General features: G+C 39.5%; 2 protein-coding genes across 3 annotated transcripts; one reads left to right on the top strand and one right to left on the bottom strand.

The window, feature by feature from the left end:
• Window positions 1-1,118: 1,118 nt before the first annotated feature.
• Window positions 1,119-9,479, bottom strand: LOC146714507 (uncharacterized). 2 transcript variants are annotated; one of them, XM_085450920.1, is made up of 12 exons: window positions 9,228-9,454; window positions 7,598-7,864; window positions 7,197-7,475; window positions 5,721-6,005; window positions 4,841-4,951; window positions 4,689-4,704; window positions 4,495-4,580; window positions 4,267-4,317; window positions 3,299-3,358; window positions 2,903-2,962; window positions 2,684-2,749; window positions 1,119-2,546 (listed from the first exon to the last, which is right to left on the bottom strand). In XM_085450920.1, exons 1-12 carry the CDS (start codon window positions 9,421-9,423, stop codon window positions 2,542-2,544), a joined length of 1,482 nt encoding a protein of 493 aa, XP_085307046.1. In that variant the 5' UTR covers window positions 9,424-9,454; the 3' UTR covers window positions 1,119-2,541. The 2 variants fall into 2 exon arrangements, with proteins under 2 accessions (XP_085307046.1, XP_085307047.1); XM_085450921.1 differs by lacking the exon at window positions 1,119-2,546 and having other exon boundaries at window positions 2,656-2,749; window positions 9,228-9,479.
• A 5,890-nt stretch (window positions 9,480-15,369) lies between these two features.
• On the top strand, window positions 15,370-16,269 carry LOC146714508 (zinc finger CCHC domain-containing protein 12-like). The gene has a single exon (XM_085440064.1). The coding sequence runs from the start codon at window positions 15,370-15,372 to the stop codon at window positions 16,267-16,269; it is 900 nt and encodes a 299-aa protein (XP_085296190.1).
• The last annotated feature ends 3,132 nt before the right edge of the window (window positions 16,270-19,401 follow it).

A 19,401-nucleotide genomic window follows, 5' to 3' on the forward strand; every position in this document is an offset into this window, starting at 1 on the left:
TCAACAGGAGAGAGAGAAAGAGACAAAAGGCAGGCCATCACGAGAGAAACTCGGGGACAACGTCAGGAAACTGTTGGGTTTATCTGGCACAACCTTGTTACCATGGAACTACATGGAAGACGAGGTATTCATGTCAGAGAACAGCAGCATTTAACTTGACAGTGGCACTGCTGCACTAGAGTCTGGATTGGCTCTTTCTATACCTGTGTGGGTTCTCTCAGAGTACGTCTGCTTCGTCCAAACATATGCATGTGAGGTCAATCAGTGATTTGAAATTCCCTGGAGCTGTGAGTGATTTTCTCTTTCCTACTCTGTTGACCCTCTGATAGACTGGTGACCTCTCCAGGTTACACCCTGCCTTGAGAGGTTCAAGCCCCTCTGTGACCGAAGAATATGGAAATTTTAATCTACAGCAAATGGATGGATGAGTAGATGACTCACACTGGGCATGTTGTAGTTGCACAAAAAGAACAGGATATTCCTGAGAAGACCAGTAAGAAATGATAAAGTAATCAAAGGGCTTTTACACTATGAAAGTTATTGAAAACAAAAGTCTACGGGTCTACTTCACTTACGGAGTGCAATAACTTATTGGGTGTTCTTTCTAAGCTGAGACAGTCAAAACTTCATTAGAATATTATTATAATTTTAAATTGATGTACTGTAATTATTAGTGTTTTTATCTATTACCTTTGAATCATCATATCTGCTGTCTAAACACTTTCACAATCCTGCTCCTTTTTTAAAGCCAAGAATGAGACAATCTTTCTATTTTTATAAAATAACCAGATGATGTATTTGTTGTAAAACTGAACAAATAAACAAACAAATAAATACTGTATCACTGAGTGTGTTTGATGAACAAGTACCCTCATCAACACCCAAGGCATCAGCAGTTGCAAGACAGTAATCTGTGTATTTGTTGGTACCTCTGAAGATCAATATCGAGGCTCCTATTTTTAACAGTAGAGTAAATCCTGTAGTCACACTGTACATATAATTATTATTTCTGTCTTTCTCTTCCCATGTACAGCTGTTCATGAACATTCCCCACTCTGAGCCATGTATGATCTGATAGCACTTAACTTACTTTAGTGTTTAGAACACAAACGTTAAAGTCAATTTGAATCAATTTTGTTTATTTAACAACAACTCACAATAATAGCCGCCTCAAAATGCTTTATTTTATAAGATAATCACCTTAAAATAAAAAGTCTGCTTTAAACAAGCACCTGGTAACAGCTGGGAGGAAGAACTAAATCTTACACTGACAGAAACTAAAATATGTGGATGATATCAGCCATGTGTGAATTAGATCTATCTGGAGCAATGAAGCGCAGAAACAAGAAAACAAGAAAAATTGTTTTTCAACAAACAAGACTGTAGATGTAACAATATTTGAGATTAAATATCTTATAGGAAACACATATTCATATAACACAATTGCCGCTCTCCAAGCAGCTTCCATAAAATAAAATTTAAAGTTGATCTTTTCCTAAAGCTGTTAAAAGAAGAAAAGCAACTTTATAGAAAAATGTCAAGTGATGCTTAATTCATGCAGGGGAAGAGAAACATGTATGCTTATCATACACATCAAATGATTTTAGAAACAATACAGGAAACATCTGTAAACATGCACTGCTCAAAAAAAATTAAAGGAATTATTTTTAATCAGTGTTTAGCATCACATCACTCAAATGTCTATCCTCGATGAAGTAGCAGAAAATGTAGTTAACACTAGGTACAGCAGGGTGAGACGATCCCTGGATGCTACAGAGGTTGTACAGGATGTCCAACTCCTCTAGGATGCCAATTCAGTGCATGCTCAAGAGTCTGTCACCCACTGTCAGACCCTATTGTGCTGTGGGTCCTGGGTTCCTCCTGGTATGATAATGACCACCCTCATGTGTTGAGAGTATGCAGGCAGTTCCTGGAGGATTACGGAATTGATACCACTGACTGGTCCCCACACTCGCCTGACCAAAATCCAACTGGGACATTATGCTTCTCTCCATTTGAAGCTGCCATGCTGCAGCTCAGACTCTCCAGGAGCTCAGATGCCCTGGTCCAGATCTTGGAGGAGATCCCCAGGACACCATTGACTCATTATTCATATGCTCCAAGATTGTCAGGCATGCACACAAGCACACGTTGGCCAAACTGACAACTGAGTATCATTCTGAGTTGGTGCAATGAACATTTGACAAAATGGACAAACCTGCTGCATTATTTTGTCACTTTGATGTGTCTCTGCATTTAGCCCTCTGTAGGTTGTTGACTTTCATTTCCAAATGTTGTTTATTTTTATTTTTTTATTTGTTGTTTATTTATTGAGCAATCTAAATGTAAAAAGACTCTAAAAAGCATCCTGGTCTCAAAGCCAGATCATCAGTTGGTGCTATTATGATGAAAGAAAGTTTGTTTGACTTTATTTTATTTTACAAAACAGTGCATAATCTCATTTTCTCCAATGAGCTCTTTACTTCTAATGGAATTAACTCAGTTTTGTCACTGATCCGGTTGGTTTTGCAGATCTTGTTATTAATCTGAAAGAAATGGTGCAGCACAATTCAGTCATTAAAGGTGATTTAGAACTAAATTTACTCCCTAAAAACTTAAAAACTTTAGTATTTAAGTTCATCGTTACAGCAACATGTAAGCTATTTTATTTCTGCACAGTTACCCAGAGCTGTTTGTGATTTAACTTCAGAATAAACTGTTTCATCAGCTGCTGCAGGAGCTGGTTTTCCTGCAAATAAAGAAATGATTTGTCAAATGTCATTGCAAGTGCCTCTTTGTTCAAAGTGACAACTTGATTTATTTATACGGTTTTCCTTGGTGTGTAAAACGTGTAAAACCCAAAACAAAAGAAATAAGGTACTCATTTTATTACATTACTTACCTTTGTGTCTCTTAGGTTTCGCTTTAGTGTAATAGACCCGTGCGTACAACAGGCTGTCATCTAAAAGAGGATGGACAGATGAGCAGCATTAAAAAATGAGTGGCTTTAATTTCCTTTATATTTTCTGTCAGTTAACACCTACAGTAACTCATCACAGGAACAGACTGAAGGAGATTTTCGCTCTATTGAAGACGAGATTTTATGACAACCTGTTACTGTTAAATCTCATTTCAGTGTCAGATCACTTCAAGCTTCCTCCACCCTGGTTATTAAGGTCAGTGACCCTATAATCCAATGATATCTAACTGATATCATTATAACCCTCTTAAAATGATGAAATAATGGTGTAGTCAATGAAGTCAAGAAAAAAGTTATATATTATATTACTTTACTCACCGTTGTCTTTCTTGGTTTTAGATCTATCGTGGGAGATCTGTGCATACAGCACACTGTCATCTGAGAGAGGACGGACAGATGATCAGGATAAAAGGTTAAGTGTGTTCATTTTCATTACATTTATATATCTGTCAGTCAACAACACACTGATCATAGAAACCTATTGAAGGTCTATTAAAGATGAGATGTTTCTGTCATGTTTAAAAACCTTTTCTATGAAAACCTGTCAACCCTCAAGTCAGTGTCACATCAGCTCAACCCTGCTCAGCATGACCCTTCCACTAAGCTCAAATCCAAACCTTAAGGATCACCGTTCACTTTTCCTCCATCTTTGCCATTCTATACTCCTGCACTACTCATACAATTTATGTCCTCTTAAAACAAGATAATGTGCTCTAATCAACAGACTCCTCAAATGTTTCTTCTAATCTCTTATCTGAAACAGCGCTGAAATTAATTCCACGTGATTCTTCTAGGTTAAAATATTAGAATAACAATAATAACAATGATGTTTAATACATAACTTGGCATAAGAAAAATGAAAACAAAACATAATGACATTTAAAAAACAATTATACCAAAATAAAGAAAAAAATATTAATCTCTGAAATGTAAAAACAACCAAACAAAAAAAGGATATAAGCAAAGAGTTAAAAAATGAAGACATGAGGTTGATTACTGGTTGTTGTCTCATACTGTTAGTAGTGACAGTAACACCAGCAAAAAGTGAAACTAGAGAATAATCAGTCAGGAGGAATGAGATGGATTCATAAAACAGATTCACAGTGGTTTACGTTTTGTAGGACAGACTGATCTTAAAGTTGAACTGACCCTGTGTTACACTGGAAGGACCAAGTGTCCAACCTCTTTGTTTTCTTATCTGTGTGCAGCTGATTTCTAAAACTTCAATGTTTAAACATAAATAATCACATAGTCTTCATATGTCAATGCTACTGTATCTACTTTACCATTTTGTGTGTCATCGTGGTCTTTGATTGATTCATAAACACAAGCATCACCTACAAAAACAAGCCAATGTTAGGTTAAAAATTGAATTTCTTATGTATGGGTTTGATTATCTTCTAAATCAGCAAACTAGAAACAGATATATTGGACCTGGAGTTTAAAAATCGTCAGTAAATAAATTAATAAATACAACAACAACAACAACAAAACTTGTCATGGATCAGGCTGACCTTGGACAGTAGAGTTATCTTGACTGTGTTGAGCTTCATCCTTGATCATGTGGTTCATTGCAGAGCTCTGATTTGTGCTCCGAGTCCTGGTGGAACAAAAAAAACAACAAAAAAAACAAACGTAGTAAACCGATAGATTTAATAAGAAACACAGGATGTAGTTCTAGTACAGGAGAGGGGAGATTTGAACCAACCTGACAAAGAATGAATCTGTAAGAAAAGACAATTACATTTTTTATTGTAACCTGTTGTGGTGCAAAATTTTACATTGAGCGTTCAGGATACATCTGTGATTTTTATTATTTACATCATATTCAGTTTAATATCAGACGGTTAATGGTCTCACCCTTTGACTGTTTGAAGCGACACAAAAGCAGAAGAAGAAGAAGAATCAGTAAAACTCCACAAACGAGTCCAACGATCAAAGGAGTGAGAAATGAAGAGCTTTCAGGTGCTGCTGTAATAATACCAGGCTTTAATTAGATGCATTTAAACAGATTATTAACATAATTCACATGGGAACATTTTAAAATATAGTATTATTTACAATATCACTATTCCTAATAATAACTGAAAATATTCTATTTGTTTTACTATCATATTTCTCTGTGGTGACTATTTACCTGAATAGTGATTTAAAAAAAACCTTTTGAATTTCACATCACCTGTTTATCATTCCTTTATGAACAAAGGTCTTTAAACCAGCAGCATATTTTGATTCATGCAAGTGGTGATAAATTCTGTGAATAGTTTTCTAATTCAAATACATAATGTCAGCTTTACAGAGACAAAAGTATATATCGCTATTTTATCAATTTGTATTTATACTTTAAAGCTCTGTGCTAATATGTTTAAGCTCAGAAGAACATTTACGTTTGTTTGCAGACACTGTGAATTTTTCAGTAATGATAATTATTATTATAATTATACAGTAGATGATGAGTGAGCATAGAAGTAGATTCACATCTTCATCTATTCTAAGTATTGTATAAAAACATAATGAATACTGACAAACTCAAGTATTCACGCTAATCTGTTGAACCCTGGTGTGCACTCTCCCCTCACAGTTGTATTCTGCATCATCGGGTTTTAAAAGCATATTTAACTTCCTGAATTCATTTTTGTTGGAAGTTTGGTCGTTTTCCATTCATACATCCACTAAAGGTGTAAATGTCAGATCATTAACTTTTCACATTTTGTGTTTCTAGAAGAAGAAAAAAACTCACCCCTGCGATCAATCCTGACTGACTGGCTGTCCTCTGTGTAGTAAACTGGGTTTCCTCTTCCTCCTCTGCACCTGTAGAGTCCTTCCTGTGAGACACTGATTTGTCCATTTGAGTGGAAAACTGCATCTTGTGTGTTCAGAGGTTCAGAGGAGTTCTCATCTCTGTACCAGTAGTATTTCCATCCAGATGATGATGATGATGAGTTCACAGAGCAGGTCAGGGTCAAACTGCCCCCTGCTGGGATGTCTCTCATATCAGAAGTTATTTGGGCCTTTGGTTGATCTGCTGTTGAGTTTAAACAAAGACACAAAGAAAATATGAATATATACCCCACATGAGGGATCACACGGCCCTGATGTTGTCTCCATTGATGTTACCTCTTGTAAACCTGCTCTCCAGTTTCCAACAACACATAGGAAGGAATAAGACTAAACTGAAATGGTATGAGTAATCTTACAGATGTCTATAATGCATTTTATTCTTTTAGTGTTTATTTTTTTCTGTTGCATTATGATTCTTCTTTGGATTTATAAAATAATACTTGTGCTTATTCTGTGTGATTCCTTCTTATTACCACAACAGAAGACACAGAACTTATTTATGAGATTTCTTCTAATTTCAGACTTTCATAAAGCATTTTCATTTGTTTAGCATATTTTTTCATCATAAGTTTGCTTTGATTAGGGAATAGTCTTCTTCGTACATGATCAGAAGAAACATACCAACATATCTCTGTCTCTATAAACCTCCTGTTGAACACATACACACTAATATCAAAAACTTCCACATCACTGTTTGTTCCATTAATACAACAAAATGCATTAATTTATCCACCACTGTTCATGCAAAGTTCTTAAATAAAGTGTTTGAAAGCATCAATTTCATGACAAAAAAAAGAAAGAAGAACATTTTTCACACAGTTCACCTCAGCTGGCAAAACAAACCAGTCACTAAAAATGTTGATTGATGCAACCAAATCACTCTCTCTCTAGGATGCCTCGCCCCAGAGTAATGAAACTGAACCAGGAAAATATTGCATTACTTCTTGTAATCACAAAGAAAACTAGTAATTAAAGAAAAGACATTAATCTTACTATCTCTAAATGTTGGCTAATTTAATATCGCTAATATGCTACATCTTCAGCCCACACATTTAGTCCACTTTGTATTTCCACAGACATCACCTCAGTGTTTGTTTGTAATAATAAATTTTTCCACCTTGTCAGTTTTTTTCTTTTTTTGTTTTTCTGTCATCATTGTCCTCAGGTGATGGAGCAGCAGGTCAGCATTGGCGTCTCTATACCAGCTGAAGGTTCATGACACAAAGTGGTGACAAACTGTCTACAATGAGGCTACTATCAGCTGCAGCTCTTTGTCTGACTAACAATGTAACATGCTTTGTAGACCATTGAATTCATCCTGTGCTGACCATTATGACATTTGTCAAATGGAGATCACACAACAAACATGACTTACTTGATGCTGACAATGTGAAGGCTTCACTCCACTCTGTTGAAGAATATGAGTCATCTCTGCGTCGACTCTTACACATGTAGTCTCCACTGCTGGACTCAGAAACTCTGAATGTCACATCATTATTGTGTGTCCACTGTGTGGGTGTCCTGGGTCCTCTCCATTCATACCACCACTCAGTGGTTTCACCTCCTTCCTGCACCTCACATGTCAGAGTGATCGTCTCACCTCTGAATATCTGAGGCCAGTTGGGTTGTTGTTTTACAACAACTTTATTGGAAACTGTTCACACATATTAACAGTTGAGATACAAACAGAAACATGAAATCAACACAGAAAACTCAACATTGTATGTTTGATAATCATGAGTGAATGTATATTTCAAACTAAATTACTGAACTCACTGGTTTTCTCAATGGTGACATCATCACTTATATAAGTGTAGTAAACTGGGTTTCCTCTTGTTCCTATGCAGCTGTAGATTCCTCCTTCAGATACTCTGATATCTCTGTTTTGTTGATCTCTGATTTGAACTTCAGAGGTTGTTTGGGTTCGTCTGAACCACTCATATTTCCATCCATCAGAGCTCTGCACAGAGCAGGTCAGAGTCACACTGCCCCCTGCTGGTATGATTGTTGTTCCTGCTGTCAGTGTGGCCCAGGGTCTATATGCTGTTATCAAAAAGACAAAAAGAAAACACACAGCCATTGAACAACATTTTAAAATATGCTTTCATTTGATTTAAATTCCAACTTCCAAGAAGAGATGTCTTTGCCGAGCACGCATCATTCTCAGGGACTCCTCTCATCCTGCCAATAAACTCTTCCAGCTCCTCCCCTTCAGCTGACGCTACAGGACCCTACAGACTAAAACCAGCAGGTTTATGAACAGCTTCTTCCCCACAGCTGTCAGCTTACTGAACTCAGTCCCCTGCTGAACCTTTCCATCCACACCCACTTATCCCTCCTAATGACCATGATCATGACTGTCATTCATTCTCAACATTCACCATATGCTTACATTGGTTACTGCTATAGTTTAGGACACTGAATCAGTATAGTCTCTGGTATAGTGCGTACACTGTTCACTATTATAGTCTATTCAGAGCGCTACGCTTCCACTGTGAATATATTCATAGCACTCTGTAGATCTGTTTACCATATGTAGCACATCTGTATATATTTAGCAAAGCTTTATATTTGTTCATAGTACATCTGTATTTCTGCCCGTCTGTATAGCAATATAGAACATCTGTATACTATATAGATCATCTGTATATCTGCTCTCTCTGTACATAATCTGTTCATAACTATCCCACCATTGATTTATACTACCCTTATCTGTATATAATTGCTCCCATTTTTTAGCACTTACTACTCTTGCACTCTGATCAGATGCAAACTGTATTTCCTTAACCTGTATTTATAAATGTGTAATGACAATAAAGTTGAATGCTAATCCTAATTAAATTTATTTTTTAAATACAGTTTAAGATCATTTTAATTTTTTCTGACATAGTAAGAGAGCTACAATTTTGAGGTTAGTCGGGTAATTCAGGTTGTAGATCTCTAAATAAGCACAGTACAAATGTTTGTCCATTCTTTGGCCTGAAGAAGTCACACTGAATGTAAACTAATGCAGTTCACTGTTGAAGGAAACACACTGATGGGTTCAGAGGGATCTGCCTGGTTTCACATTTAGATAACAGAAACATCGTCACCTTAAATTATGTGGAACTTTGATGTTTCTTTTTTTTCATTATTTAAATTAAATTTCATCCACAGTTATTCTTGTTATACATTAAAACATGCACATGTTGTAATGACAAAAAATATATTGTCTGAGTATTTTGGTTGTAGTGTGTACTGTCAACAAAGTTAGGTAAAATGCAAGGATCTTGGTTAAAGTTTAAAGTTTCAATACATTGGAAATAAAATAGTTTCAATGAAACATTTATTAAACACATATATTTTTTTATAATTCAGATGAGTATTTTAACTGGAGTCATCACATTATTAATCACTGAGGACTTACCTAATACAGTTACAGAGACAGTATTACTGTTCTTTGTATAATCTGACCACTTTGAGCTGCCATAGCACTGGTATTTACCACTGCGATCTGTAGATCTCATTTCTAATGTGTAGACTTTGTATTCACTGTAGCGGACAAAGTCTCGACCATCCTTGTTGATTGCATAATACCAGTCAGTGTCTCTTCCTTCATTCATGTCACACTTGAAGGTAACAAACTCTCCAATGAAATAACTGGACCAGCTGGGTTCAATAGTTAGCACAGCAGCTAGAATCCAACACAAACAGACAATCAGACAACAGACAATCTGAAACACTTATTTAATGCTCAAGGCAAGACATTGATTGATAACACTTTATTTATATTCACACAAAATGAAAATACAGTGATAAATCAATAAAAAGAAACACAAATAGGATCTGCATTAGAGTCATACAGGTTGAGAATAATCTTTATTAAATAAAAAGGAAGAAATTGAAAAAGGAAAACTGTTCAGTCACCTTGAGCGTGTCCACTGCAGAGGAGCATACAGAGCACTACAATAAAGACAGAAACTTCAGATATTATCAAACTAAAGACACCAAAATGTAACATAAATAAAAAGCTGTTGGTAATGATGTGTCTCATTTCTTGAGGCACATGATCAATAGTCAGTTAATGACCTTCTTAAGGAACAATCCCACTAGGGTTTAAAGTCCAGTCGCTTTCTTACCAAGCTCCTTAAAACACTTGGAGATTTTCAATGTCTACTATGATCTGAGTCAGTGCACTGAAATCTAATCCAGTCTACAAACAAACATGGTGAAAAAAATCTGAAAAATTAATGCCATTGACAAATTGCAGTGAGTCACTTCTGTCAATAAGAATTTGTCTAGAAGGTGATATTTGTTGATCAACATTGACATATTTTAACTAATTTATGTGTCTACATTTAAACCTGCCTACTGGGAGTTTTTTTTTAAATCTCCATTTATGGCTGGATGAGCTCTAATCTTCCTTTAGGAAGCAAGTTTCATTTAGTCAGGAGTAGGATTACCTGGACTAAGGAAGCAAATTTCTGTTAGTCTGCATTAAAAGGCCTATTTTTAAATCTAGCACTGGCTTTAATTACTGCCTTTATGTGTTTAATAAAATGTAACCATGATTGGTTACATTTTATATTACGATGTCAAAAGCATCAAAATATCACTGATGGAGAAACAAACCTTTCTTAGATAAACTAAACCAGCTCAACTCTGATCTGAGTCAGTGCACTAAAATCTAATCCAGTCTACAAACAACCATGTTGGTAACAAACATGAGAGTCCTCTGATCACATGACCTGAAATGGTACAAATAACTGATGCTCTGTTCTTCTTACTAAAACATGTTTATGGATCAGTATGAATCAAACAATAGAAGTCAGTGATGTACTCACAGAATAGGCCCAGCTCACAGAGCAAAGTGGCTCCCATCCTCACATCCAGCAGTGACACGTCTGAAAACTTCTACAACTTTCTGTAAAGAGAGAGAGTGAAGCAGCAGCACAGCAGATACCAAAGAGCTGTGAAGGAAACAATGACTTTTTAATACTTCTTCTCTCTGCTTCCTTCCTTTTACACAGAAATAACAACTTAACATAGTCTGACCACCACATCATGTGATACATTTATACTCTCCTGCAGAAACATATCAGGCAGATTTTTATCAGAATGGCTATAAAAAATATATATATATACTGAAACTAAACAATAATAGCTTGACTGAGTGCCCAAAATGAGATTTAACTGTGAAGTACTTTAGTTCATTTTACAGCCCAGAAACACAACGAGAAACATTGTTCAGATTCAGATTGCTAACAAGTATCTATCAGGCATTAGATATTAAAGTAACAGCGACGGATATTTTGTTGCCTTTGTCTGCTGCTTGTATGCTTGGTTTGATTATTATGAGCTTTATCACCAGTAATAATTACCCTCATAAACACTACATGTATACATCATTCAGATCGTTTTAAACTGCAGTAGATGCATAAATGAAGACAACTGATTAAACACAACCAAGACAATAAACTTTTACCATTCCCTTCCTGTCACAGATGTAGTCATTGAGTTTGCTGCTGCTCCTTTACAAGGAGATGACGATACACTAAATATTGATGCACAAAATCATTACATTGCTTCAAATATACATTAAATAGATTTGAGGTGAGCCCCCATACCAGCTGATAAACAGAGATGTCATACTTACTGACAGCAAATGTTCACAGCAGATGTTGGTAATCCACACACTTTCCCACACAGCAGTGAAATCAAGAACTGACAGTAATTTTATTTTTATTTCATTAAACTAATGCAGAATCCTTTAACATATCTTTCCACTGTGGTGACATCTTAGATTAGTCATAAATTTACTCACAGAAAGTAAGCGTGCACTAGTTAAAATAGAAATGTGTCCTTAACCAGAAGTGACCGTGAGACCAGATGAAGTCCTGCCCCCTTTCTCAGCTCCTCTCTGTTTTCTTAGAAGTAGTTGTAACTGCTGTATTAATAAATAACGACAGTGCCTTTTAGCTTCACTTAGTAACTAAAAAGCACACTTACACACTTAGTTACTCATTTCCATGGCTAAATTTTTAGATAGCAGAGCACAGCTGCAAACAAAGCAGCTGTTTATATACTTGAATGTGTTTTACAGAATTAACGGTGTAAGTCAAATAAAGGAAGCAATAAGAGGAAGCAAGCAGTTCAGCAAGGCAGAGTTAGCATGGCAATCTGATAACATACAGTTATTGGTGAAACACAATTGTGCTTCCTGCACCCTTTACTTCATAAGATGGTGGACTCCAGCTCGTATTGAGGCGATTTGCTGCTGAGTGTGAAGAGGAGGGAATGAGAATCAGCACCTCCAACTCTGAGCCGTGATTGACACTGGATAATTGTTGAAGTCATAACTGTGGTTTAGGGATGAGTTCTGGCCCAAAGCACAGGATTTTAAGGATCTTGTGGCAAGAGTGGAGTGGGAGATTGGCAGGTGGATTGGATGATACTGTGTGACATATGCAGTGATATGGATGCAGGACCAGTGTGGTGTAGTGAAGTGAGAGCTGAGTGTGAAAGTGAAGCTGTCTGTTGGCAGGTTGATTTATCTTCCTACCCTTGTGTGGTCACAAGCTCTGGGTAGTGACGGAGAGAATGAGATGGAAGACATTAGCTTCTAAAGGTGCAGTTAGAGAACATATCTTGAAGCAAATCATAAATCATAATGTTATTTATATATTTATATGTATATATGTAGTATGTAGCTGGAGCTATAATATACTATGTAATAGTGTGTGAGTCACAGTGAACTTTCACAAAACTTCATTGCATAGATTTTATTTTTTATTATTTAAATTGAATTTTTGTAATAATAAGGTTCCACATGTCAATGTTGTCGGGGGCATTAGTCAGTGGGACACCGCTAGCAAACATGTTGCATATGTGGAGGTTCCCAGACAGAGTTGCATGATCTCCACACTGGTAAGGCACATTCGCTGTAGGTCCTCTCCCTGTACTAACTTATAAGTTTAAGTTTGGTGTTGCTTTACTAAGTGTTAGTTCTTAGAGCTAAATGTCCCCAAAGTGCTTTTGATTACTTTTAAAGGGAAAAATAGTAATTGAATCTGACTTTTATCCATTATAACACCTATTTATGTGTTTTTCACCTGTGCTAAACAGGGATGAAGAGAGGCCTGCTGCTGTGTGTTTCCCTGATTGTGTTGCTGCATTTTGTCTTTTAGAGTTTGTAGAGATTTTGTTTTATGTGTATAATGAGTTTGTCATCTAAATCTGCACGTTAAATAGTATTTTCAGCCATGTTGGGAAAATTTACTCTTGTATCTATAGGTTTTTTGTAATTGATCCATCTTAGCGGGGATTTAAATATTATAACTGATTATCAGTAGTTTGTTTTTGAGTATACTTCCTCATCGTATCAGAGGTGGGTCGAATATCCAAAAATTGTACTCAAGTAAGAGTAGCATTACTTTAAAATATTATTACTCAAGTAAAAGTGAAAAGTAGTTGTCAAAAAAGTTACTCAAGTAAGAGTAAAAAAGTACTTGGCGAAAAGACTACTCAAGTAGCGAGTAACTGTTTGAAATGTCCGATTTATTTTATAAATAAATGCTATCAGACAAACAGAAATAAATAAATATACAAATTTGACCATTTTCAAAAGGAATATATGTAAAAAGATCAACAAAATAAGGCACAACAATTCTAATTTCCAGATTTCAGTTTTTCACAACATAAAGCTTTTTTCACCAATACCTACAGTAAATAATATAAATATATAAACAGTGCAAACAATTTCCAGTGACAAGATATGCTGTAAACTTTATATTCATTTTTGCTCCAAAGGGCACAGCAGCCTCAGAGAAAACAGAACGAGGCATCTTCAACATAAATACATACATGCCTTCATACAAGGCAGCTTAGAATTTTATCTGGATATGTGGGTTAACTCTGCAAAGAATTTTCCTCACATCAGCAGAGGTCAGACAGAGAACCTGGTCGTTATGATGGGGGTTGAACTTCCTCACCAGCACATCATTCTGGGGATCAAACCATGCGCTGCGTGTCACCGCTGTCCTGGAAGTGGCTGCGGATTTTTCTGCCATGCGCGCGCTTCGCTGCTTTGATGGTTTGAGACAGTTTGGCCCTTGCTGTTCCCAGGGCCCCCTTGTCACCTGCTCTGAAGGCAGAGTCTTGAATCCTTAGCAGGTCACGCACTTCTGCAGTCATCCACGCTTTCTGGTTGGTCTGTATTACAATGTCCCTGGAGTAAGTGACATCATCGATGCACTTCCTGATGTAGCTAGTCACAGATGATGTGTACTCCTCCAAGTTGGTCCAGTCGCCATTTGTTGTAGCCTCCCTGAACATGTTCCAGTCAGTGTGCTCAAAACAGTCCTGGAGAGCAGAGAGAGCTCAAGTAGGCCAAGTTCCCACCTGTCTCAGAACCAGTTTGGAGTGTCTGATGAGTGGTCTGTATGCCGGAATTAGCATAATAGACCAGTGGTCTGAGTGTCTGAGGTGGCGGCGGGGCTTCGCTCTCTGCACACTGGGAATGTTTGTGTAAACAAAATCCAGCATGTTTTGCCCCCCGTGGCAAAGTCAACGTGTTGATGGAATTTTGGGAGGACTGACTTGAGATTTTGCGTGATTGAAATCTCCGGCGATAATAAACAGTCCATCGGAGTGTGAGTTCGGGAGCTCACTGATCAGCTCGCAGAGCGCCTCCTTAGTATTAGCGCTGGGTGGGATGTACACTGCTGTAATGAGCACAACAGTGGCGAGTTGGCGCACAGTTGGCGAGCCAGCAGCCAGGAGTTATTGTGAAACTGCATGAGACTCATCTTATTAAGTATTACAACGATAAGAAACAATCAAAACCTAGTTTGACAAAATGGACGTAGTACTTAAAGAGGCAATTAAAATCCCTAACGCAGTAATCATAAAAGGGCTTACTAACAGCGACCTCGATGACGAAGTAGCTATTTACCTGGGGAAACACGGTTCAGTTAACCGCCACATCCGTATAGATGATCCGCATTCTGAATTTCACAGGCAGATGATAGCTGAATTCAATCATGCCAGCACAATGGATACTTTGAATCCCCTTTTGCCGCAGACTATCCAAAGGTTTGCTCAGCCTGAAGTCACGTTTGAGATTAGGAGTTTAACTGTGGTGTATGCAGCAAATGCAAGGAATGTCACCAGAGCATACATGAGACAACTGTCTGAAATGGCCAATCTTAGTGGCCACTCGCTAGAAAACATGCTCAAAGAGGGGCTAGCTAACTTAAACGTGCCCCCTCTATCCTCTCAGCCTACAGTTTCTCCCCCTGTTGACAGAGGCATGCACAGGGTGATCATTCCCCCAGTCAACCTGCTGCCGATTTCTCACAGTCTACGGATTCGATTCCAATCTTAAATCAAAACCTGATCGATCTTGACTCACCGACCCAGTTCCATCCCACACTTGAGCTTAACCCGCCCAATGTCTGGCGGGTGGTAGTTGAACATGTGGTGCGCAGTAGTGAGCTTTCTCTGGGCGCATTCCCCGCCCTAACAGTGAAGCTGATTGCGACGCCTGGCGCACAAGTGTTGAAGTCCTCATGAGTGATCCAGTCGTTTCTGACTTGAACTGCACACAGAGGATACTTGACAGTCTCCTGTCGCCTGCCACAGACGTCACTAAGCATTTAGGTCCAAATGCTAGACCCTCTGAGTACCTGAGAGTACTCGATTCTGCGTTTGGAGCCGTCGAACATGGCGATGAGCTCTATGCGCGATTCATGAACACACTACAGAATGAAGGAGAAAGACCATCAGCCTATTTGCAAAGGTTACATGTCTGTTTGACCAAAGCAATGCGACGAGGAGGTGTCAATATGTCAAATTTTGACAAGCAATTGTTAAAGCAATTTATTCGTGGCTGTTGGGAGGACAGTCTCATCAGTGACCTCCAGCTAGGACAAAGAAAAGAGAGCCCACCTTCGTTCTCTGAGCTACTCTTGCTTCTACGCACGGAAGAGGACAAGCAAGCCTCAAAAGTCCGTCGTATGAGACAACATCTTGGTCAGAGCAAACCTGGCCCTAGCAATCCAAAGCACCGGGCCATGTCAAATGTACAAACAGCAAGTAGCTGTGAGTCCGACCTCGATGTGTTAAAGAAACAAATTGCTGATTTGAGTGCACAACTTAACAGTTGGAAAATAGAAAGCCAAAAGCAAAATCAGCCCAAGCACTCAAAGTCAAAGTGCCACACAGTTAATGCCAAAGTTGAAGTTTACCCCACGAAAAGGAAGGCTTCGACCACACAGAACTTTGCAAAAGCCAATGCAAAGCCGCGTCCTTGGTACTGCTTTCACTGTGGTGAGGACGGTCATATTGCCTCATCATGTGAAAACGAACTAAATCCATCCTTAGTGGCCACGAAGAGAAAACAGCTGAGAGAAAGGCAATCTAGTTGGGAAGCATCAACTAGGGCCAGTGATGAGCCGCCTTTAAACTAATCCCAGCCTCCAGTGTGGGACAAGTGGGGGCTGCCGGAGACAATTCTCGTCCCAAGCCACAATGTGCTTTTTCAAAGGAAGTTCAGTCAAAAGCGCCGTCTATACACCTTCCAAAGGGTTTGGTCGGAACCAAAACTTCTGCTACTGTCAACATCGCTGGCAGAGAAATGAACTGTCTTCTTGATACAGGGTCACAAGTGACAACCGTGCCTCAGAGTTTTTATGAGAAGCATCTCTCAGACTTGCCTATAAACCCGTTGGGCGATCTCCTGGACGTAGAGTGTGCAAACGGCCAATCCGTCCCTTATCTAGGTTATGTAGAACTCTCAATCACCTTTCCCAAGAACTTTGTGGGTTCGGATATTAGTGTTAATACCCTAGCATTAGTTATCCCCCCTCTGCGAGCCGAGGCGCGAGAACAGATCTTGATAGGTACAAATACCTTAGATGCCCTTTATGCGGACTTCCATGAGTCCAGTGCGAACTTTCAGCCCGTCCCCCATGGTTTCAGAGCGCTCCTCAAAATCCTTGGAGTACGTCGAAAATCCGCTAGCAATTGCAGCCTTGGGTGTGCAAAGTTAACGGGTAAAAAGCAAGCCGTGGTGGCGGCAGGGCAGACGGCAGTTTTAGAAGCTTCGGTGTATATTCCCAACTCCATTAATGAGAAATGTGCAGTTGTCGAATCGTCATCAGATTTTCCCTTGCCCAGTGGTTTGCTTGTGTTAACTGGTCTTGTCAACCTGCCAGCCAAGCAGCCTTGTAAACTGCCGGTTGTAGTGAAAAATGAAACCGACCACGACATTGTTGTCCCGTCAGGCCGTGTGCTAGCCGACATTAATGCCGTGACCAGAGTCATATGTAAAGAACAGACAGAGAAGATGTCAAACTCTTCAGACCACTCAGGAAATTCTTCTCAACCTGAAGAAATCAGTTTCGACTTTGGAAATGACTTACCTGATGAATGGAGAAATCGTGTCACAAAGTTGCTAAATTCAATGCCTGAAGTATTTTCGCAGCATGCATTGGATTTTGGACACACAGAGAAGGTGCAACATCACATCAAGCTTAGTGATGAAACCCCATTCAAGTCCAGACCCCGACCAATACATCCACACGATGTGGAGGCCATGAGGAAGCACCTGCAGGAACTGCTCAACGCGGGAGTGAGACGGGAATCTGAATCACCATTCGCTTCCCCAATCGTAGTAGTCAAAAAGAAAGATGGTTCAGTTCGCTTGTGCATTGACTACCGGAGGTTAAACCTCCAAACCATCAAAGCCGCATATGCACTCCCGAATCTGGAAGAAGCTTTTTCCGCTCTAGCAGGGTCAAAATGGTTCTCGGTCCTGGATCTCAAGTCGGGATATTATCAGATTGAAATGTCAGAGTCAGACAAACAGAAAACAGCCTTCGTGTGTCCCTTAGGATTTTGGGAATTCAATAGGATGCCCCAAGGGATCACCAATGCACCCTCCACTTTTCAAAGGCTCATGGAGCGGTGTATTGGTCCGATGAATCTTAAGGAAGTCCTTGTCTTTATTGATGATCTCATCATCTTTTCATCATCTCTTGAAGAACACGAGCAATGCCTGAAGAAGGTCCTGTTGCGGTTGAAAGAGTTTGGGTTAAAATTAGCACCCGAGAAGTGTAAATTTTTCCAAACCTCTGTTAAGTATCTCGGCCACGTGGTGTCAGAGCGTGGAGTCGAGACTGATGCAGAGAAGATCAAAGCCCTCACGAGTTGGCCCGTTCCCACCAACCTTAAAGAGTTAAGGTCATTTTTGGGCTTTGCTGGGTACTACCGGTGATTCATCCAGGGTTTTTCTAATATTGTAAGGCCATTGAATGAGTTAACCGCTGGTTACCCACCATTGAGAAAAGGAAAGAAAAGACCCACGAAGCAACAAAGCTCCATGTACCATAGCCCGAAAGAGCTATTTGGTGACAGGTGGACTCAAAAGTGTCAAGAGGCTTTTGAACAAGTCATTGGTAGGCTAACCTCAGCCCCAGTGTTGGGTTTTGCCGACCCCAGACTCCCATATATCCTCCACACGGATGCTAGTACCATTGGCGTTGGTGCCGTTCTGTACCAACTCCAGGATGGACAGTTGAGGGCCATAGCCTTTGCTAGCAGAGGACTTTCAAGAAGTGAGATGAGATATCCAGCCCACAAGCTGGAGTTCTTGGCTCTTAAGTGGGCTGTCATCGAAAAGTTCTCCGACTACCTGTATGGTACGGAATTCACAGTAGTGACGGACAGTAATCCGTTAACGTACATCCTAACATCAGCGAAGCTGGATGCAACGAGTTACCGTTGGCTCTCAGCCTTGTCTACTTTATCATTCCAACTCCAGTACAGGGCTGGTAAACAAAACGTAGACGCGGATGCACTGTCTCATCGTCCCCATGGTAGCCCAGGTGATGATCCTGTCTCACAGAAGGAAAGTGAAAGGATCCGGCAATTCGCCCTCACTCACCTCAGTGGCGATGACAAAGAAATGGTTTCTAGGGAGGTTGTACAGGCCATCTGCGAAAGGCATTCAGTTAATTCAGCAGGCCTGGATTCAGAGTCATTCACTTGCCCAGGTTTGGCTTTAGTTGAGTCCTTAGCCTTACATGCTACAGCTGTCCCTGATAGCTTTGCAGAACAGCTGTTGAATGGTTCTCCTCTTCCCCCGCCTATGGCAGAGGATGAGCTCAGACAGAAACAGAGGCTAGACCCAGCTCTCGATGCTATAGTCACTCTGTTAGAAACTGGTCAGACCCCACCTCCCAGTCTTAGAGCAGAACTACCTGAGCTTCCCTTGTTACTGCATGAGCTCAGTCGTCTTGAACTGCAGAATGGAGTTCTTTACCGAAAGAGGCAAACCAGTCCAGACATCTCCTTTCAACTCGTGTTACCCGAGGAGTTGAGGCCAGTAGTCTTCCAACACCTCCACAGTAACATGGGCCACCTAGGAACTGACCGCACTATTGACCTGGTCAGAACTCGGTTTTACTGGCCAAAAATGAAGACGTCAGTTGAAAAAATGATCAACACGTGTGAACGGTGTGTTCGCCGGAAGTGTAGGCCAGAGAGGGCAGCTCCCCTCATGAACATCAAGACAAGCAGGCCCCTTGAACTGGTCTGTA

The sequence above is a fragment of the Copadichromis virginalis genome, linkage group LG3 (genome assembly GCF_057382275.1).
Source record: "Copadichromis virginalis isolate Kocher_CV1m ecotype Utaka linkage group LG3, C_Virginalis_male_GT1.1, whole genome shotgun sequence".
Classification (NCBI taxonomy): Eukaryota; Metazoa; Chordata; class Actinopteri; order Cichliformes; family Cichlidae; genus Copadichromis; species Copadichromis virginalis.

Coding starts and splice junctions, on each gene's coding strand:
- LOC146714508 (XM_085440064.1), top strand. CDS start 15,370: ATGAGTGATCCAGTCGTTTCTGACTTGAACTGCACACAGAGGATACTT.
- LOC146714507 (XM_085450921.1), bottom strand. CDS start 9,423: ATGAATGAAGGAAGAGACACTGACTGGTATTATGCAATCAACAAGGAT. Junction 7,476..7,597: donor TGTCACCATTGAGAAAACCA/GTGAGTTCAGTA, acceptor ATGTGTGAACAG/TTTCCAATAAAGTTGTTGTA. Junction 2,963..3,298: donor TAAAACCAAGAAAGACAACG/GTGAGTAAAGTA, acceptor ATCCTCTTTTAG/ATGACAGCCTGTTGTACGCA.